Below are 16,211 nucleotides of genomic sequence, written 5' to 3' on the forward strand. Positions count from 1 at the left end.
TTTGTGGGCTGAAGGGCCTGAATTGTGCTGTAGGTTTTCTATGTAATTCAGTGGGCAGATCGAGGGCTGGATTAGGACGGGGGGTGGGGGTGGGGGTGAGGGGAAGCCCGTGATAAGGTGAGTCCCCCAAGGAGGTCAGGGTAGGGTGCATCGCAAGGGCGGACGGAGTGTGTCGGGTGGGGGGTGCTGGCCGTTCCCCGTGGACTAGAGGTGGGTGTGTTGGACTCACCCCCGTCTCGTCCTCCCCCTCTGCTCAGGTGGTCCAGTTCAAACAGCAGTCCCGACTGAGGAGAAGAGGAAGAAGGCCCTCGACCTGCAGCTCGACTTCATCGTGGGACAGACGGAGAAGTACTCGGACCTGCTGAGCCAGAGCCTCAACGAGTCGCTGCCCGCCAGCAAGCCCGGATCGTCCCAGCTCGGCTCGTCCCTGGCCGGTTCGGCGGCCTCCAGCCCCCCCGTCTCTGATTCTGCCACCGAGGACGAAGGTGGGTGTGCCTTGCTCCCCGCTGACCCCCCTCCCTATCCCGCTCCACCCCTGCCCCTGGGCTTATTGGAACACTGGGTCAGTCACACAGGGTGAGGCTCCCTCCACACCGTCCCGTCACACACTCCCGGCGTCAGACACAGGGTGAGGCTCCCTCCACACCATCCCATCACACACTCCCGGGGGTCAGACACAGGGTGGGGCTCTCTCCACACTGTCCCACCACTAACTCCCGGGGGTCAGACACAGGGTGGGGCTCCCTCCGCACCATCCTGTCACACACTCCCGGGGGTCAGACACAGGGTGGGGCTCTCTCCACACTGTCCCACCACTAACTCCCGGGGGTCAGACACAGGGTGGGGCTCCCTCCGCACCATCCTGTCACACACTCCCGGGGATTTGACTCCCTTTCCCTTCTGCCCCCCTCCCAGGCATGAGTGCTATCTCTCTCTCTGCTCCCCCCCTCTCTGCTCCCCCTCACTCTCCTCCCACATTCTCTCTCTCTCGCACTCTCTCTCGCACTCTCTCTCGCACTCTCTCTCGCACTCTTTCACTCACACTCTCTCACACTCCCTCTCACACTCCCTCTCACACTCCCTCTCACACTCCCTCTCACACTCTCTCTCACACTCTCTCTCACACTCTCTCTCACACTCTCTCTCACACTCTCTCTCACACTCTCTCACACTCCCTCTCACACTCCCTCTCACTCACGCTCTCTCTCTTCCCCCTCCCCCTCTGGAGCGTGTAAACACACGCGCACATAAAATTCACAGTGGCCAACGAACCCACTGGCCCTACCCGTCCTTGGGACGAGGAGGCGGTCGGTGGTGGAACCCACGCGGTCTCAGGGAGAACGTGCCCCCTCAAGAGGTGGGGGGGGGGGGATGGGCGGTGAACCAACGTGAGGTGGTGCCGGAGCTTGGGGATCGAGCCCCAGGGTCCCTGAGGTGGGGTCTCCCCCCGCCACGCTAACCGTTGCCTCCTCCCATGTCTCCCCCTCCCCTCCCCCCCGCCAGACTTCCAGCCACAGGAGGAGGACGACGACGAGGAGACCATCGAGGTGGAGGAGCAGCAGTCAGGCAACGACGCAGAGACCCGGCGCCGGGAGATCGAGCTGCTGCGGCGGGAGAGTGAGCTGCCGCTGGAGGAGGTGCTGCGCTCCCTGCCAGCGGGTGCCGGCGCTCAGGCAGCCGGCGAGGACGGCTGCTGCAGCCCCTCGGAGGGGGATGAGGAAGAGGAGGAGGAGGAAGAGGAGGAAGAGGCAGCTCCGGCCCCGTCGAGTGACCCAGGTGAGCGTCCGCACCCCCGCCCCCCTCCTCCAGCGGCTGGACCAGCAGCCGAGATTCCGGGAGAGGCGCCGTTCGGTGCTTTTTTTACGCTGTCATTTGCCAGCTGTGGTGGTCTGGGTCGGGAACCGAGGGGGCCTGATCTGTGAGTCGTGGACAGAGCGCTGGAGAAGCTCAGTGGGTCATGCAGGATCTGGGGAAGGGGGGGGGGAGGTTGGGGGACTCACCCTGTGTCTGACCCCGGGAGTGTGTGATAGGACGGTGTCGGGGGAGCTTCACCCTGTGTCTGACCCTGGGAGTGTATGACGGGACGGTGCGGAGGGAGCTTAACCCTGTGTGTCTGACCCCAGGAGTGTGTGACGGGACGGTGCGGAGGGTCTGACCCAGGAGTGTGTGACGGACGGTGCAGAGGGAGCTTCACCTTGTGTCTGACCCCGGGAGTGTGTGACGGGATGGTGCAGAGGGAGCTTCACCCTGTGTCTGACCCTGGGAGTGTGTGACGGGACGGTGCAGAGGGAGCTTCACCCTGTGTCTGACCCCGGGAGGTGTGTGACGGGACAGTGCGGAGGGTCTGACCCCAGGAGTGTGTGACGGGACGGTGCAGAGGGAGCTTCACTTTGTGTCTGACCCCGGGAGTGTGACGGGACGGTGCGGAGGGTCTGACCCCATGAGTGTGTGACGGGACGGTGCAGAGGGTCTGACCCCGGGAGTGTGTGACGGGACGGTGCAGAGGGAGCTTCACCCCGTGTGTCTGACCCCGGGAGTGTGTGACGGGACGGTGCAGAGGGAGCTTCACCTTGTGTCTGACCCCGGGAGTGTGTGACGGGACGGTGCAGAGGGAGCTTCACCCTGTGTCTGACCCCGGGAGTGTGTGACGGGACGGTGCGGAGGGTCTGACCCCAGGAGTGTGTGGCGGGACGGTGCAGAGGGAGCTTCACCTTGTGTCTGACCCCGGGAGTGTGTGACGGGACGGTGTGGAGGGTCTGACCCCAGGAGTGTGTGATGGGACGGTACGGAGGGAGCTTCACTCTCTGTGTGGAGAGAGCGAGACTCCAAAGGTTAGTGGTGTTGGGGGCAGTGAAGGTTACAACACGATCCGTGATCATCTGGGGAAAGTGGGTCAAGGAATGTTATCTCTTGCAATTGCAAAGTGACTCATTTCCGGAAGTTATACCAGGGCAGGGCTTACATGGTGAACAGTAGGACCCTGGGGGAGTGTTATAGAACAGAGGGATCCATGGGTACAGGGACACAGTTCCCCTGAGAGTGGGGTCACAGGTAGACAGGGGCGGTGAAGAAGGCGTTCGGCACGCTGGCCTTCACCGGTCAGGGCACCGAGTACAGGAGTCGGGAGGTGACGTCGCAGTCGTACAGGACGTCGGTGAGGCCGCACTTGGAGTTACCGCGTTCAGTTCTGGTCGCCCTGCTGTGGGGAAGATGCCGTCGAGCTGGGAAAGAGGCGCAGAGGGAGATTTACGAGGATGTTGCCGGGACTCGAGGGACTGAGTTACGGAGAGAGGTCGGGCAGGTTGGGACTTTATTCCCTGGAGCGTGAGGGGTGACCTTACAGAGGTGTATAAACCCATGAGGGGCATCGATAAGGTGAACGCGCGCAGTCTTCCCCCCCCCCCCCCAGGTTCAGGGAATCAAGAACCAGAGGGCACAGGTTTAAGGTGAGAGGGGAAAGAGATTTAATAGGGGACCCGAGGGGCAACTTCTTCGCCCAGAGAGTGGTCCGTACGTGGAACAGGCTGCCAGAGGAAGTGGGTGAGGCAGAGACATTAACAATACGTGGGAAAGAGATTTGGCCAAGAAGGGTTCAGAGGGACGTGGGCAAATGGGACCGGCACGACTCTGGTGGGCGCCTTGGTCAGCATGGACGAGTTGGGCCGAAGGGCCTGTTTCCACACTGTGTGACTCAGACCTGGAAGAGGACTTGCCCCCTCCCGCCACCCCAACCTGTGTGTGTGCGTGTGTGTGTCCGTGCGCGTGCGCGCCCTCACTGATCGCAGGCAGTTCAACGTCCCTCTCCTCCCCACCCTGCAGAACTCCCGGCGGTATCCGAACCGGAACCGGACGCGGCGAGGGGCGTCAGAGGAGCTAGACGATGAGGACTTCACCGCTGACCACGAGGAAGGTATGTGCCCCCAACCCCCTCCCCGTCTCACGCCTGTCCACGTCTTCCTCCGCAATGGACCCGCCCCACCCCATTCACCTTGAACATCAGCGTTACGCTCCCAGCACCGTAGAAGAACAGGTCCCCAGGAGTGGGTTACAGGCTGGGATCTGATCCAGGGGTTCGGTGGGGGGTTATATATAGAATAACAGGCCCCCGGGAGTGGGTTACAGGCTGGAGTCTGATGCAGGTGTTGGGGGGGTTTATATATAGAATAACAGGTCCCCGGGAGTTGGTTACAGGCTGGGATCTGATCCAGGGGTTCGGTGGGGTTTATGTATAGAATAACAGGTCCCCGGGAGTGGGTTACAGGCTGGGATCTGATCCAGGGTTTCGGGGGGTTTATATATATAGAATAACAGGTCCCCGGGAGCGGGTTACAGGCTGGGATCTGATCCAGGGGTTGGGGGGGTTTATATATCCAGTAACAGGTCCTCGGGAGACCTAACCCTGGGCTGACACTAACGGCGGTGCTGTCTGTGCAGAGGAGGACGAGGAGGAGACAATTGATGCTGAGGAGGAGCTGGCAGGAGATGAAGACCATGCGGCCGAGCTGGACGAACTGGCCCGAGAGAGTAAGCCAGCGGACGCCGCGGTTCCGTTTGACTCTCTACCCGCCCCCCCACCCCCCGTGCCCGCGAGACGTCCTTTTAATCCGGCTCCCTTCCCTCCCTCTGTCTCGGCGCAGGTGAGCTGCCCGTCGCCGACCTTCTGCGCAAGTACAGCCAGGCCTTCACCGACTCCTTCGAGGCACCAGTGTCGCCCTCCGAGGGTACGTCCGAGGAGGAGGAGGAGGACGATGACACTACCTCGGAGTACGAGGAGAGCAGCGAATCGCCAGGTGAGGGAGCGCGTTCTCCCCACAGCCCCGTGTCAATCCCCACACCGATCCCACAGCCCCGTGTCGGTCCCCACACTGACCCCACAGCCCCGTGTCGGTCCCCACACTGACCCCACTGCCCCGTTCCCTCCCCACAGCCCCGTGTCGGTCCCCACACTGACCCCACTGCCCCACTCCCTCCCCACAGCCCCGTGTCGGTCCCCACACCGATCCCCACAGCCCCGCTCCCTCCCCACAGCCCCGTGTCCGTCCCCACACCGACCCCACTGCCCCGCTCCCTCCCCACAGCCCCGTGTCCGTCCCCACACCGATCCCACAGCCCCGTGTCGGTCCCCACACTGACCCCACTGCCCCGCTCCCTCCCCACAGCCCCGTGTCGGTCCCCACACTGATCCCACAGCCCCGCTCTCTCCCCACAGCCCCGTGTCAATCCCCACACTGATCCCACTCTCCCGCTCTCTCCCCACAGCCCCTGTGGTCAATCCCCACACTGACCCCACTGCCCTGCTGCCTCCCCACAGCCCCGTGTCAGTCCCCACACTGACCCCACTGCCCGCTCCCTCCCCACAGCCCCGTGTCGGTCCCCACACTGATCCCACAGCCCCGCTCTCTCCCCACAGCCCCGTGTCAATCCCCACACTGATCCCACTCTCCCGCTCTCTCCCCACAGCCCCGTGTCGGTCCCCACACTGATCCCACAGCCCCGCTCTCTCCCCACAGCCCCGTGTCAATCCCCACACTGATCCCACTCTCCCGCTCTCTCCCCACAGCCCCGTGTCGATCCCCACACTGACCCCACTGCCCTGCTGCCTCCCCACAGCCCCGTGTCGGTCCCCACACTGATCCCACAGCCCCGCTCTCTCCCCACAGCCCCGTGTCAATCCCCACACTGATCCCACAGCCCCGCTCTCTCCCCACAGCCCCGTGTCAATCCCCACACTGATCCCACTCTCCCGCTCTCTCCCCACAGCCCCGTGTCAATCCCCACACTGACCCCACTGCCCTGCTGCCTCCCCACAGCCCCGTGTCAGTCCCCACACTGACCCCACTGCCCCGCTCCCTCCCCACAGCCCTGTGTCGGTCCCATCAGAAGTGGCTGAGGCAGGTACAGTTCCAACGTCATTAAAACACACTTGGACGGGAACATGGATAAGAAAGGTTGGAAGAGAGAGAGGGAGTGGCAGTGAGAGGTTAGAAGACAAACCCAGGGGATGGAGAGAGCCACGGGGTTGTGGGCAAGGTATGGAGGGACCCAGGGGAATCGGTGGGCAGAGAGACCCAGGGGTCAGGGGGAGGGAGAGAGGCACGGGGTTGGTGGGCAGCAGATCAAGAGACACAAGGGTCTGGGGGAGGGACTCAGGGGATCAGTGGACAGAGACCCAGGGGGTCAGGGGGAGGGACTGAGGGACCAAGGGGGTCAGTGGGCAGAGAGAGACCCAGGGGGTCAGGGACGGACAGGGGGGGACCCAAGGGGTCAGTGGACGGACAGGGACCCAGGGAGAGGGACCCAGAGGGTCAGTGGACAGAGAGACCCAGGGAGCAGGGAGGAAGATGTGAGGTCAGCAGACGGAGAGGTGCCCCAAACGCAGGGAGAGGGGACGGACGTGGACGTGCCTCCTGGCCAGCAGGGACAAGTCGGGCCAAAGGGCCCAGTTCTGTGGCAGTGCGCGACTCGGCGACGTGAGTCCCGGGCTCCCTCCGTTGCTCGCTATCCCACCCCGGGGGCTCACTCCCACTTCCGTTCCCCCCCCCCACAGATTCCGACGACTCCATGGCAACGGAGGAGGAAGAGGAGGAGGAGGACGAGGACGATGACCCGGACACGGAGGAGGAGGAGATCGGTGTGGAGTACCTGCTGCAGGGCGGGACCGGAGATGATGGGGGCCCTGGCCGCGAGTCCGCGCCTTCCAAGGGCCCCAAGAAGGAGATCACCGACATCGCCGCAGCCGCCGAGAGCCTGCAGCCCAAGGGCTATACCCTGGCCACCACCCAGGTACATGCTCCCCCCACCCCACCGCGCACAGGTGAAGGGGAGGGAGGAATTGAGGAAGTGGGGGCAGGGGAGGATGTTTCTCCACGGTGCAGGCATCTGGGACTTGGGGTACCACACCCGGAGCGCACAGGTCCATGATGAGGGGAGGGGGGAGGAGTTCAGAGTTGTAGGGCAGAGACGCTGGCCCTTCACACCATCTCGTCCTGAGGGGTACACGTCCCGGTTCTGCCCATAGTGTGTTTTCCTCTCCCGCCACCACCCCCCCCAACTTCCCGGAAACCTTAAATGGGCAGATTATTTTCGCTGAAGAAATAAACGGGCAGATTATTACCGAGATGGGGAGAAAATTGAAAGTATAGAGGTGCAAAGGGACTTGGGGGTCCTCGTGCAGGATACCCTAAAGGTTAACCACCAGGTCGGATCGGCGGTAAGGAAAGCGAATGCTACATTGGCATTCATTTCGAGAAGTATAACGTGTAAACGTAAGGAAGTGTTGATGAGGCTCTACGGGGCACTAGTGAGGCCTCATTTGGAATACTGTGTGCATTTTTGGGCCCCTTATCTTGGGAAGGATGTGCTGATGTTGGAGAGGGTTCAGAGGAGATTTACGAGGATGATTCCCGGAATGAAAGGGCTGACATTCGATGAGCGTTTGTCGGTTCTTGGACTGCATTCACTGGAGTACAGAAGAATGAGAGGGGACCTCATAGAAACATTTCGAAGGTTGAAAGGACTGGACAAGAGTAGATGTGGCTAAGCTGTTTCCCTTGGTGGGTGAGTCCAGGACTAGAGGGCACAGTCTTGGAATTAGAGGGTAACCGTTTAGAACAGAATTGAGGAGAAATTTCTTCAGCCAGAGGGTCGTGGATTTATGGAATCCGTTGCCACGTACATCTGTGGAGGCCCGATCATTGGGGGTGTGTAAGGAGGAGATTGATCGGTATCTAATTAGTCAGGGTATCAATGGATATGGGGAAAAGGCCGGGAATTGGGGCGAGATGGGAGAACAGTTTAGCTCATGGTGAAGTGGCGGAGCAGACTCAATGGGCTGAATGGCCTACTTCTGCTCCCTTGTCTTGTGACCTTGTGATGTTTTCCCACGGTGCAGGCATCCGGGAATTGGGGTTCCACGCCACAGCGCAGGGGTTCAATGTGAGGTGGGGGGGGGGGGGGGGGGAGTTCAGAGTTGTACGGCACAGACACAGGCCTTTTGCACCGTCTCATAGAACATAGGACAGTACAGCACAGAACAGGCCCTTCGGCCCACAGTGTTGTGCTGACATAGCTAATCCCTCCTACCTACGGAATTTCCCTATCCCTCCATTTTCCTCTCATTCATCCACCTTATCTATGGTATCCGCCTCATGATATTATAAACCTCTATAAGATGTTGGTATTAGTTTATTATTGTCACTTGTACCGAGATCCAGTGAAAAACTTGTCTTCCAAACCGATCGTACAGGTCAGTTCATTACACAGTGCAGTTACATTGAGGTGGTACAGGGAGCACTGAGGTGATACAGGGTGCACTGAGGTGGTACAGGGTGCACTGAGGTAGTACAAATAAAAACAATAACAGTACAGAGTGAAGTGTCACGGCTACAGAGAAAGTGCAGTGCAATAAGGTGTAAGGTCACTACAAGGCAGACTGCCTCTTATGCTCGAGGGAAGATAGCTCCATCATCTCAGGCCGGTTACCATCTTTGTAAATCTTCACTGCATCCTTTCTGGCTTTACTGATGTCCTTCCCACCGGCACAACCCCAATCACTGCAGCACAGCAACACCATGATTACTTTGGTCACAAGACGAGGGAGCAGAAGTAGGCCATTTGGCCCATCCAGTCTGCTCCATGAGCTAAACTAATACTATTCCTATCTAGCCCCAATTTCCGGCCTTATCCCCATATCCCTTAATACTAATTAGGTACCTATCAATCTTCTCCTTAAAGGCCCCCAATGATCGAGCCTCCACAGCTGTACATGGCAATGAATTCCATAATTACACCACCCACTGCACTGGTGAACTTTTTTGTCTGAATTGTGTTCCTTCTTATAAAAATTGTGTATAATTTACATTGTCTTGTCTTGGGGCTGCCCATTCCGGCTCTGTCCATTGTGTGTTCCCCCACCCCCCAAAACCTTGCCTCAGGAAATTCAGCACACCCCCGTCAACCCTCGTCAGTTTTAACCGGTGCACTGCAGAGAGCGTCCTATTGCGGCTCGGGGGTTGTGGGGGGGAAGCTGGCAAACTGCCCTGCCACAGAGAGTGGCGGGCGTGTCACGGAAACCAGCCTCCCCTCCGCGGACTCCTGTCTGCGCTTCCCGCTGCCTCGGGAAAGCAGCCGACATAATTGGAGACCCCCACACCCAGCCCGGGACATTCTTCTCCGGTGGAAATGACCCTCACTGACTTGTACCGATGCACCACAGAAAGCATCCTATCCGGGTGCATCCCGGCTCGGGATGGCAAGTGCTCTGCCCCAGGACCGTGAGAAACCGCGGAGAGTCGCGGACATGGCCCAGCCCATCACGGAAACCAGCCTCCCCTCAGGGGGCTCCATCTACACTTCCTGCTGCCTCAGAAAAGCAGCCGGCATAATCAGAGACCCCCACCCACCCTGGGACATTCTCTCGTCTCCCATCAGGCAGAAGGTACAAAAGCCTGAAAGCACGTACCCCCAGGCTCAAGGACAGCTTCTACCCCGCCGTTATAAGACTATTGAACGATAAGATGGACCCTTGACCTCACGATCTTCTCTGTCGTGGCCCTTGCACCTTATTGTCTGTAGCTGTGACACTTTATTCTGCATTCTGTTATTTTCCCCTCATACTCCCTCAACGCACTGACATGATGAATTGATCTATGGACGGCATGCAAAACCAAGTTTTTCACTGTACCTCGGTACATCTGACAATAATAAACCTATTTTATTATCCATGGATCTGTCCAACTGTCTTTTAAACCTCTGTAATAGTACCCATCTCTACCACTTCCTCTGGCAGCTCGTTCCACACACCCACCACCCTCTGTGTGGAGAAACTTCCTCCTCGCGTCCCCTTTCAGTCTCTCACCTCTCATCTTAAAGCTCTTTCCCCCTTAGTTCTGGGGAGGGGAGGTAGAAACACGGTGGCCCATCCACCTTATCTGTGCCCCTCACGATTTTATAAACCTCCTATAAGGTCACCGCACTCCCTCAGCCTCCTTCGCTTTGTGGAGAACAGTCCCAGACTGTCCAGTCCCTCCTTGTAGGTCATCTCTGTTCTGGGGGAGGGGGGAGGTGGTGGTGTGACGGGACTCCTGGGGGTGTAAGTGTGTGCGTCCACGACTGTTTCAGGTGAAGACCCCGGTGCCTGCTCTCCTGCGCGGCACGCTGCGGGAGTACCAACACATCGGTCTGGACTGGCTGGTCACCATGTACGAGAAGAAGCTGAACGGGATACTGGCCGACGAGATGGGCCTGGGCAAGACCATCCAGACCATCGCCCTGCTTGCTCACCTGGCCATCGAGAAGGGTGAGCCCACCATCCGCCCCATGGGGAGGGGGGAGGGGAGGGGCGATCGAGCCTTGCAAGTCCTGACAATCGGGCCCTGCCCGTCCTAGCAGTTCGGGGCCCTGACAATCGGTCCCTGACGATTAGGCCTTGCCCATCCTGACGACCAGGCCCTGACATTCGGGCCCTGCCCCATCCCAACGATCGGGCCCTGCCCCGTCCCAACGATCGGGCCCCTGACGATTGGGCCCTACCCCATCCCTGACGTTCGGGCCCTGCCCCGTCCCTGACGTTCGGGCCCCTGACATTCGGGCCCTGCCCCGCCCCAACGATCGGGCCCTGACCATCAGGCCCTGCCCCGTCCTGACCTTCGGGCCCTGCCCCGTCCCGACGTTTGGGCCCCTGACGATCGGGCCCTGCCCCGTCCTGACGATCAGGCCCTGACGTTCGCGCTCAGCCTGCCCTGACGTTCGTTCCTAACCTGCGTTGGTACCCGGCAGGGAACTGGGGCCCTCACCTCATCATCGTGCCCACCAGCGTGATGCTGAACTGGGAGATGGAGTTCAAGCGCTGGTGCCCCTCCTTCAAGATCCTCACCTACTACGGAGTGCAGAAGGAGCGCAAGTTGAAGCGGCAGGTGAGGGGTGTGTGGGGAGCTGATCCCTCGGCCCACCGATGTCCTTGGCTGTCCCTCTCCCCCTGCCCCCCGCCTCTCTCCCCCTGCCCCTCGTCTCCCTCTCCCCCTGCCCCTCGCCTCTCTCCCCCTGCCCCCCGCCTCTCTCCCTGCCCCTCGCCTCTCTCCCTGCCCCCCGCCTCTCTCCCTGCCCCCCGCCTCTCTCCCTGCCCCTCGCCTCTCTCCCTGCCCCTCGCCTCTCTCCCCCTGCCCCTCGTCTCTCTCTCCCCCTGCCCCCCGCCTCTCTCCCCCTGCCCCCCGCCTCTCTCCCCCTGCCCCCCGCCTCTCTCCCTGCCCCTCGCCTCTCTCTCTCCCTGCCCCTCGCCTCTCTCCCTGCCCCCCGCCTCTCTCCCTGCCCCTCGCCTCTCTCCCTGCCCCCCGCCTCTCTCTCCCCCTGCCCCCCGCCTCTCTCCCCCTGCCCCCCGCCTCTCTCCCTGCCCCTCGCCTCTCTCCCCCTGCCCCCCGCCTCTCTCCCTGCCCCTCGCCTCTCTCCCTGCCCCCCGCCTCTCTCCCTGCCCCTCGCCTCTCTCCCTGCCCCCCGCCTCTCTCCCTGCCCCTCGCCTCTCTCTCCCTGCCCCTCGCCTCTCTCCCTGCCCCTCGCCTCTCTCCCTGCCCCTCGCCTCTCTCCCTGCCCCTCGCCTCTCCCCCTGCCCCTCGCCTCTCTCCCTGCCCCTCGCCTCTCTCCCTGCCCCCCGCCTCTCTCCCTGCCCCTCGCCTCTCTCCCCCTGCCCCTCGTCTCCCTCTCCCCCTGCCCCCCGCCTCTCTCCCCCTGCCCCCCGCCTCTCTCCCTGCCCCTCGCCTCTCTCTCCCCCTGCCCCCCGCCTCTCTCTCCCCCTGCCCCCCGCCTCTCTCCCTGCCCCTCGCCTCTCTCTCCCCCTGCCCCCCGCCTCTCTCCCTGCCCCTCGCCTCTCTCTCCCCCTGCCCCCCGCCTCTCCCCCTGCCCCTCGCCTCTCTCTCCCCTGCCCCCCGCCTCTCTCTCTCCCTGCCCCTCGTCTCTCTCCCTGCCCCTCGTCTCTCTCCCCCTGCCCCTCGTCTCCCTCCCCCTGCCCCTCGCCTCTCTCCCTGCCCCTCGCCTCTCTCTCCCCCTGCCCCCCGCCTCTCTCTCTCCCTGCCCCCCGCCTCTCTCTCTCCCTGCCCCTCGCCTCTCTCCCTGCCCCTCGCCTCTCTCTCCCCCTGCCCCCCGCCTCTCTCCCTGCCCCTCGCCTCTCTCTCCCCCTGCCCCTCGCCTCTCTCCCTGCCCCTCGCCTCTCTCCCTGCCCCTCGCCTCTCTCCCTGCCCCCCGCCTCTCTCCCTGCCCCTCGCCTCTCTCCCTGCCCCCCGCCTCTCTCCCCCTGCCCCTCGTCTCTCTCTCCCCCTGCCCCCGCCTCTCTCCCTGCCCCTCGTCTCTCTCCCTGCCCCTCGTCTCTCTCTCCCCCTGCCCCCCGCCTCTCTCCCTGCCCCTCGCCTCTCTCTCCCCCTGCCCCCCGCCTCTCTCCCTGCCCCTCGCCTCTCTCTCCCCCTGCCCCTCGCCTCTCTCCCTGCCCCTCGCCTCTCTCCCTGCCCCCCGCCTCTCTCCCCCTGCCCCTCGTCTCTCTCTCCCCCTGCCCCCCGCCTCTCTCCCTGCCCCTCGCCTCTCCCTGCCCCTCGTCTCTCTCCCTGCCCCTCGTCTCTCTCTCCCCCTGCCCCCCGCCTCTCTCCCTGCCCCTCGCCTCTCTCCCTGCCCCTCGCCTCTCTCTCCCCTGCCCCCCGCCTCTCTCCCTGCCCCTCGCCTCTCTCCCTGCCCCTCGCCTCTCTCCCTGCCCCTTGCCTCTCTCCCTGCCCCTCGCCTCTCTCCCTGCCCCTCGTCTCTCTCCCTGCCCCTCGTCTCTCTCTCCCCCTGCCCCCCGCCTCTCTCCCTGCCCCTCGCCTCTCTCCCTGCCCCTCGTCTCTCTCCCTGCCCCTCGTCTCTCTCTCCCCCTGCCCCCCGCCTCTCTCCCTGCCCCTCGCCTCTCTCCCTGCCCCTCGCCTCTCTCTCCCCCTGCCCCCCGCCTCTCTCCCTGCCCCTCGCCTCTCTCCCTGCCCCTCGCCTCTCTCCCTGCCCCTCGCCTCTCTCCCTGCCCCTCGCCTCTCTCCCTGCCCCTCGTCTCTCTCCCTGCCCCTCGTCTCTCTCTCCCCCTGCCCCCCGCCTCTCTCCCTGCCCCTCGCCTCTCTCCCTGCCCCTCGTCTCTCTCCCTGCCCCTCGTCTCTCTCTCCCCCTGCCCCCCGCCTCTCTCCCTGCCCCTCGCCTCTCTCCCTGCCCCTCGCCTCTCTCTCCCCCTGCCCCCCGCCTCTCTCCCTGCCCCTCGCCTCTCTCTCCCCTCCCACTGTCTGTCTGTCCCCCCCCCCGTGTCCCTCATCTCTCTCTCTTACTCCTCTCCTGGGTGATCTGGGGGGGGGGATGATGGGGGGAGCAGGGGAAGCCGCCGTGTTTAACCTTCTACAATCTGTTTCTTCCTCCTCCTCCTCTCCCCAACCACCCCCCCCCCCCCCCCCCCCGCCCACTCCCCCTCCCCGGCAGGGCTGGACCAAGCCCAATGCCTTCCATGTCTGCATCACCTCCTACAAGCTGGTGCTGCAGGACCACCAGGCCTTCCGCCGCAAGAACTGGAAGTACATGATCCTGGACGAGGCGCAGAACATCAAGAACTTCAAGTCCCAGCGCTGGCAGTCCCTGCTCAAATTCAACAGGTCAGTGGTGCCCGCCGCCACTCCCAACACCGAGCCCAAGGCAGTCGGCGGGGCTGGGGGGGGTTTGTGGGAGATAGGATAAAGCGGTCGAGTCCAATAGGGTGAGGCCAGGGTTTCTGTGGGCATAAGTTGTCAGTGAATTTATGGGATATAGCGTGAGGCCAGGTTTGCTGTGGTGGTAAGTTGTCAGTGAAATTATGGGTTATAGCGTGAGGACAAGATTGCTCTGGGGGTAAGATGTCAATTATAGGTTATTGGGTGAGGCTAGGGTTGTTCTGGGGGGGCGGGGGGTGGGGGTAAGATGTCCGTAATGTGTTAATGTGTGAGGCGAGGGTTGCTCTGGGGATAAGATGTCAATTATGCGTTGTTGGGTGAGGTCATGGTTGCTCTGGGGGTAAGATGTCAATTGTGGGTTATTAGGTGAGGCCAGAGTTGCTCTGGGGGTAAAATTTCAATTATGGCTTATTGGGTGAGGCTGTGATTGCTGTGGAGATAAGCTGTCAATGAAATTGCAGGTTATAGGGTAAGGCCAGAGTTGTTGTAGGGCTAAGCTGTCAAAAATATGGGTTATAGGGTGAGGGAAGGTTTGCTGCAGGGGTAAACAGTCAATAAAATTACGCGTTGTAGGGTGAGGCCAGGGTTGCAGTGGGGGTAAGCTGTCCGTGAAATTATGGGTTGTAGATGAAGCTGGGATTGCTGCGGGACTAAGCTGTCCATGAAATACCGGGTTGTAGGGTGAGGCTGGGATTGCTGCGGGACTAAGCTGTCCATGAAATACCGGGTTGTAGGGTGAGGCTGGGATTGCTGCGGGGATAAACTGTCCGTGAAAATCTGGGTTGTAGGGTGAGGCTGGGATTGCTGCGGGGATAAACTGTCCGTAAAAATCTGGGTTGTAGGGTGAGGCTGGGATTGCTGTGGGGATAAACTGTCCGTAAAAATCTGGGTTGTAGGGTGAGGCTGGGATTGCTGCGGGGATAAGCTGTCCGTGAAATTACGGGTAAATGGAGTATCTGAGAGAGATCAAAGGTCTTTAGTCAACACAGCAGATCTGGAGGAGGGGTGGCGATACTGGTCAGGGACACTGTTACGGCTGTGGAAAGGATGGATGTTGTAGAAGGATCATCTCTAGAGTCTGTATGGGTGGAAGTAAGGAACAAGAAATGAGCAGTTACTCTACCAGGAGTATTCTATAGGCCCCCCGGTAGCAGTAGAGATATAGAGGAGCAGATTGGCAGGCAGTGTTTGGAGAGAAGCAAAAATAACGGGGTTGTTATAATGGGAGATTTCAACTTCCCAAATATAGACTGGAACCTGCTTAGTGCCAAAGGTTTAGGTGGGACGGAATTTGTTAAATGCGTCCAGGAGGGATTCCTGACGCAGTATGTCGACAGGCCGACTAGAGGGAATGCCATGCTAGATCTAGTTTTAGGAAATGAACCGGGACAGGTGAAGGATCTATTGGTGGGTGAGCATTTGGGGGACAGTGACCATTGCTTCATAACCTTTAAAATTGTCATGGACAGGGACAGGTGCAGAGAGGACAAGAAGATATTTAATTGGGGAAGGGCGAACTATGAGGCTATAAGGAGAGAACTTGGGAGTGTAAATTGGGATGTCCTTTTTGAAGGGAAATGTACCATGGGGATGTGGTCGATGTTCAGGGATCTTATGCAGGATGTTAGGGATAAATATGTCCCGGTGAGGCAGAGAAGGAACGGCAGGGTGAAGGAACCGTGGGTGACGAGAGAGGTGGAACGACTTGTTAGGGAGAAGAAGGTAGCATACGTGAGGTATAAGCAGCAAGGTTCAGACAGGGCCCGTGAGGAATATAGGGTAGCGAGGAAGGAAGGGCTGAGGAGAGCTAGAAGGGGACATGAAAAGGCTTTGGCTAGTAAGGTTAAGGAGATTCCCAAGGCCTTTTTCACCTATGTGAAGGGTAGGAGGATGGCTAGGGTAAAGGTAGGTCCGATTAAAGACAAAGGTGGGAGAATGTGCCTGGAGGCGGCGGAAGTGGGAGAAGTTCTCAATGAGTACTTCTCTTCGGTATTCACCAGGGAGAGGGGTCTTGATGATGTGGAAGGGAGTGCTGGTAAGGGTAATGTTCTCGAGGTTGTAGATATCAAGAAGGAAGATGTGTTGAAGTTGTTAAATAATATCAAGACGGATAAGTCTCCGGGGTCTGACGGGATTTTCCCCAGGCTGCTTCGAGAGGCGAGGGAGGAGATTGCTGAACCGCTGGTAAGGATCTTTGAGTCCTCGTTGTCCACGGGGATGGTGCCGGAGGATTGGAGGGTGGCGAATGTTGTCCCCTTGTTCAAAAAAGGTAGTAGGGATAGTCCAGGGAATTACAGACTAGTGAGCCTTATGTCTGTGGTGGGTAAACTGTTAGAAAGGATTCTAAGGGATAGGATCTGTGAACACCTGGAGAATCATGGACTGATTAGGGACAGCCAGCATGGATTTGTGAAGGGAAGATCTTGCCTCACAAGCCTGATAGAGTTCTTTGAGGGGGTGACCAGGAAGATTGATGCGGTGGATGTGGTCTATATGGATTTTAGTAAGGCGTTTGATAAGGTA

At 60.6% G+C, this 16,211-nt stretch overlaps 1 protein-coding gene across 1 annotated transcript in view; it reads left to right on the plus strand.

The window, feature by feature from the left end:
* Window positions 1–16,211, plus strand: part of srcap (Snf2-related CREBBP activator protein) — a 48,389-nt gene that overhangs the window by 597 nt on the left and 31,581 nt on the right. The window contains exons 2-10 of the mRNA XM_052009949.1: window positions 258–562; window positions 1,504–1,776; window positions 3,820–3,910; window positions 4,435–4,524; window positions 4,638–4,790; window positions 6,548–6,783; window positions 10,120–10,297; window positions 10,777–10,913; window positions 13,465–13,634. Coding sequence (XP_051865909.1) covers window positions 258–562; window positions 1,504–1,776; window positions 3,820–3,910; window positions 4,435–4,524; window positions 4,638–4,790; window positions 6,548–6,783; window positions 10,120–10,297; window positions 10,777–10,913; window positions 13,465–13,634 — 1,633 coding nt within the window. The remainder of the gene's footprint in view (window positions 1–257; window positions 563–1,503; window positions 1,777–3,819; window positions 3,911–4,434; window positions 4,525–4,637; window positions 4,791–6,547; window positions 6,784–10,119; window positions 10,298–10,776; window positions 10,914–13,464; window positions 13,635–16,211) is intronic.

This window comes from Pristis pectinata, unplaced genomic scaffold (genome assembly GCF_009764475.1).
Source record: "Pristis pectinata isolate sPriPec2 unplaced genomic scaffold, sPriPec2.1.pri scaffold_88_arrow_ctg1, whole genome shotgun sequence".
Taxonomy (NCBI): Eukaryota; Metazoa; Chordata; class Chondrichthyes; order Rhinopristiformes; family Pristidae; genus Pristis; species Pristis pectinata.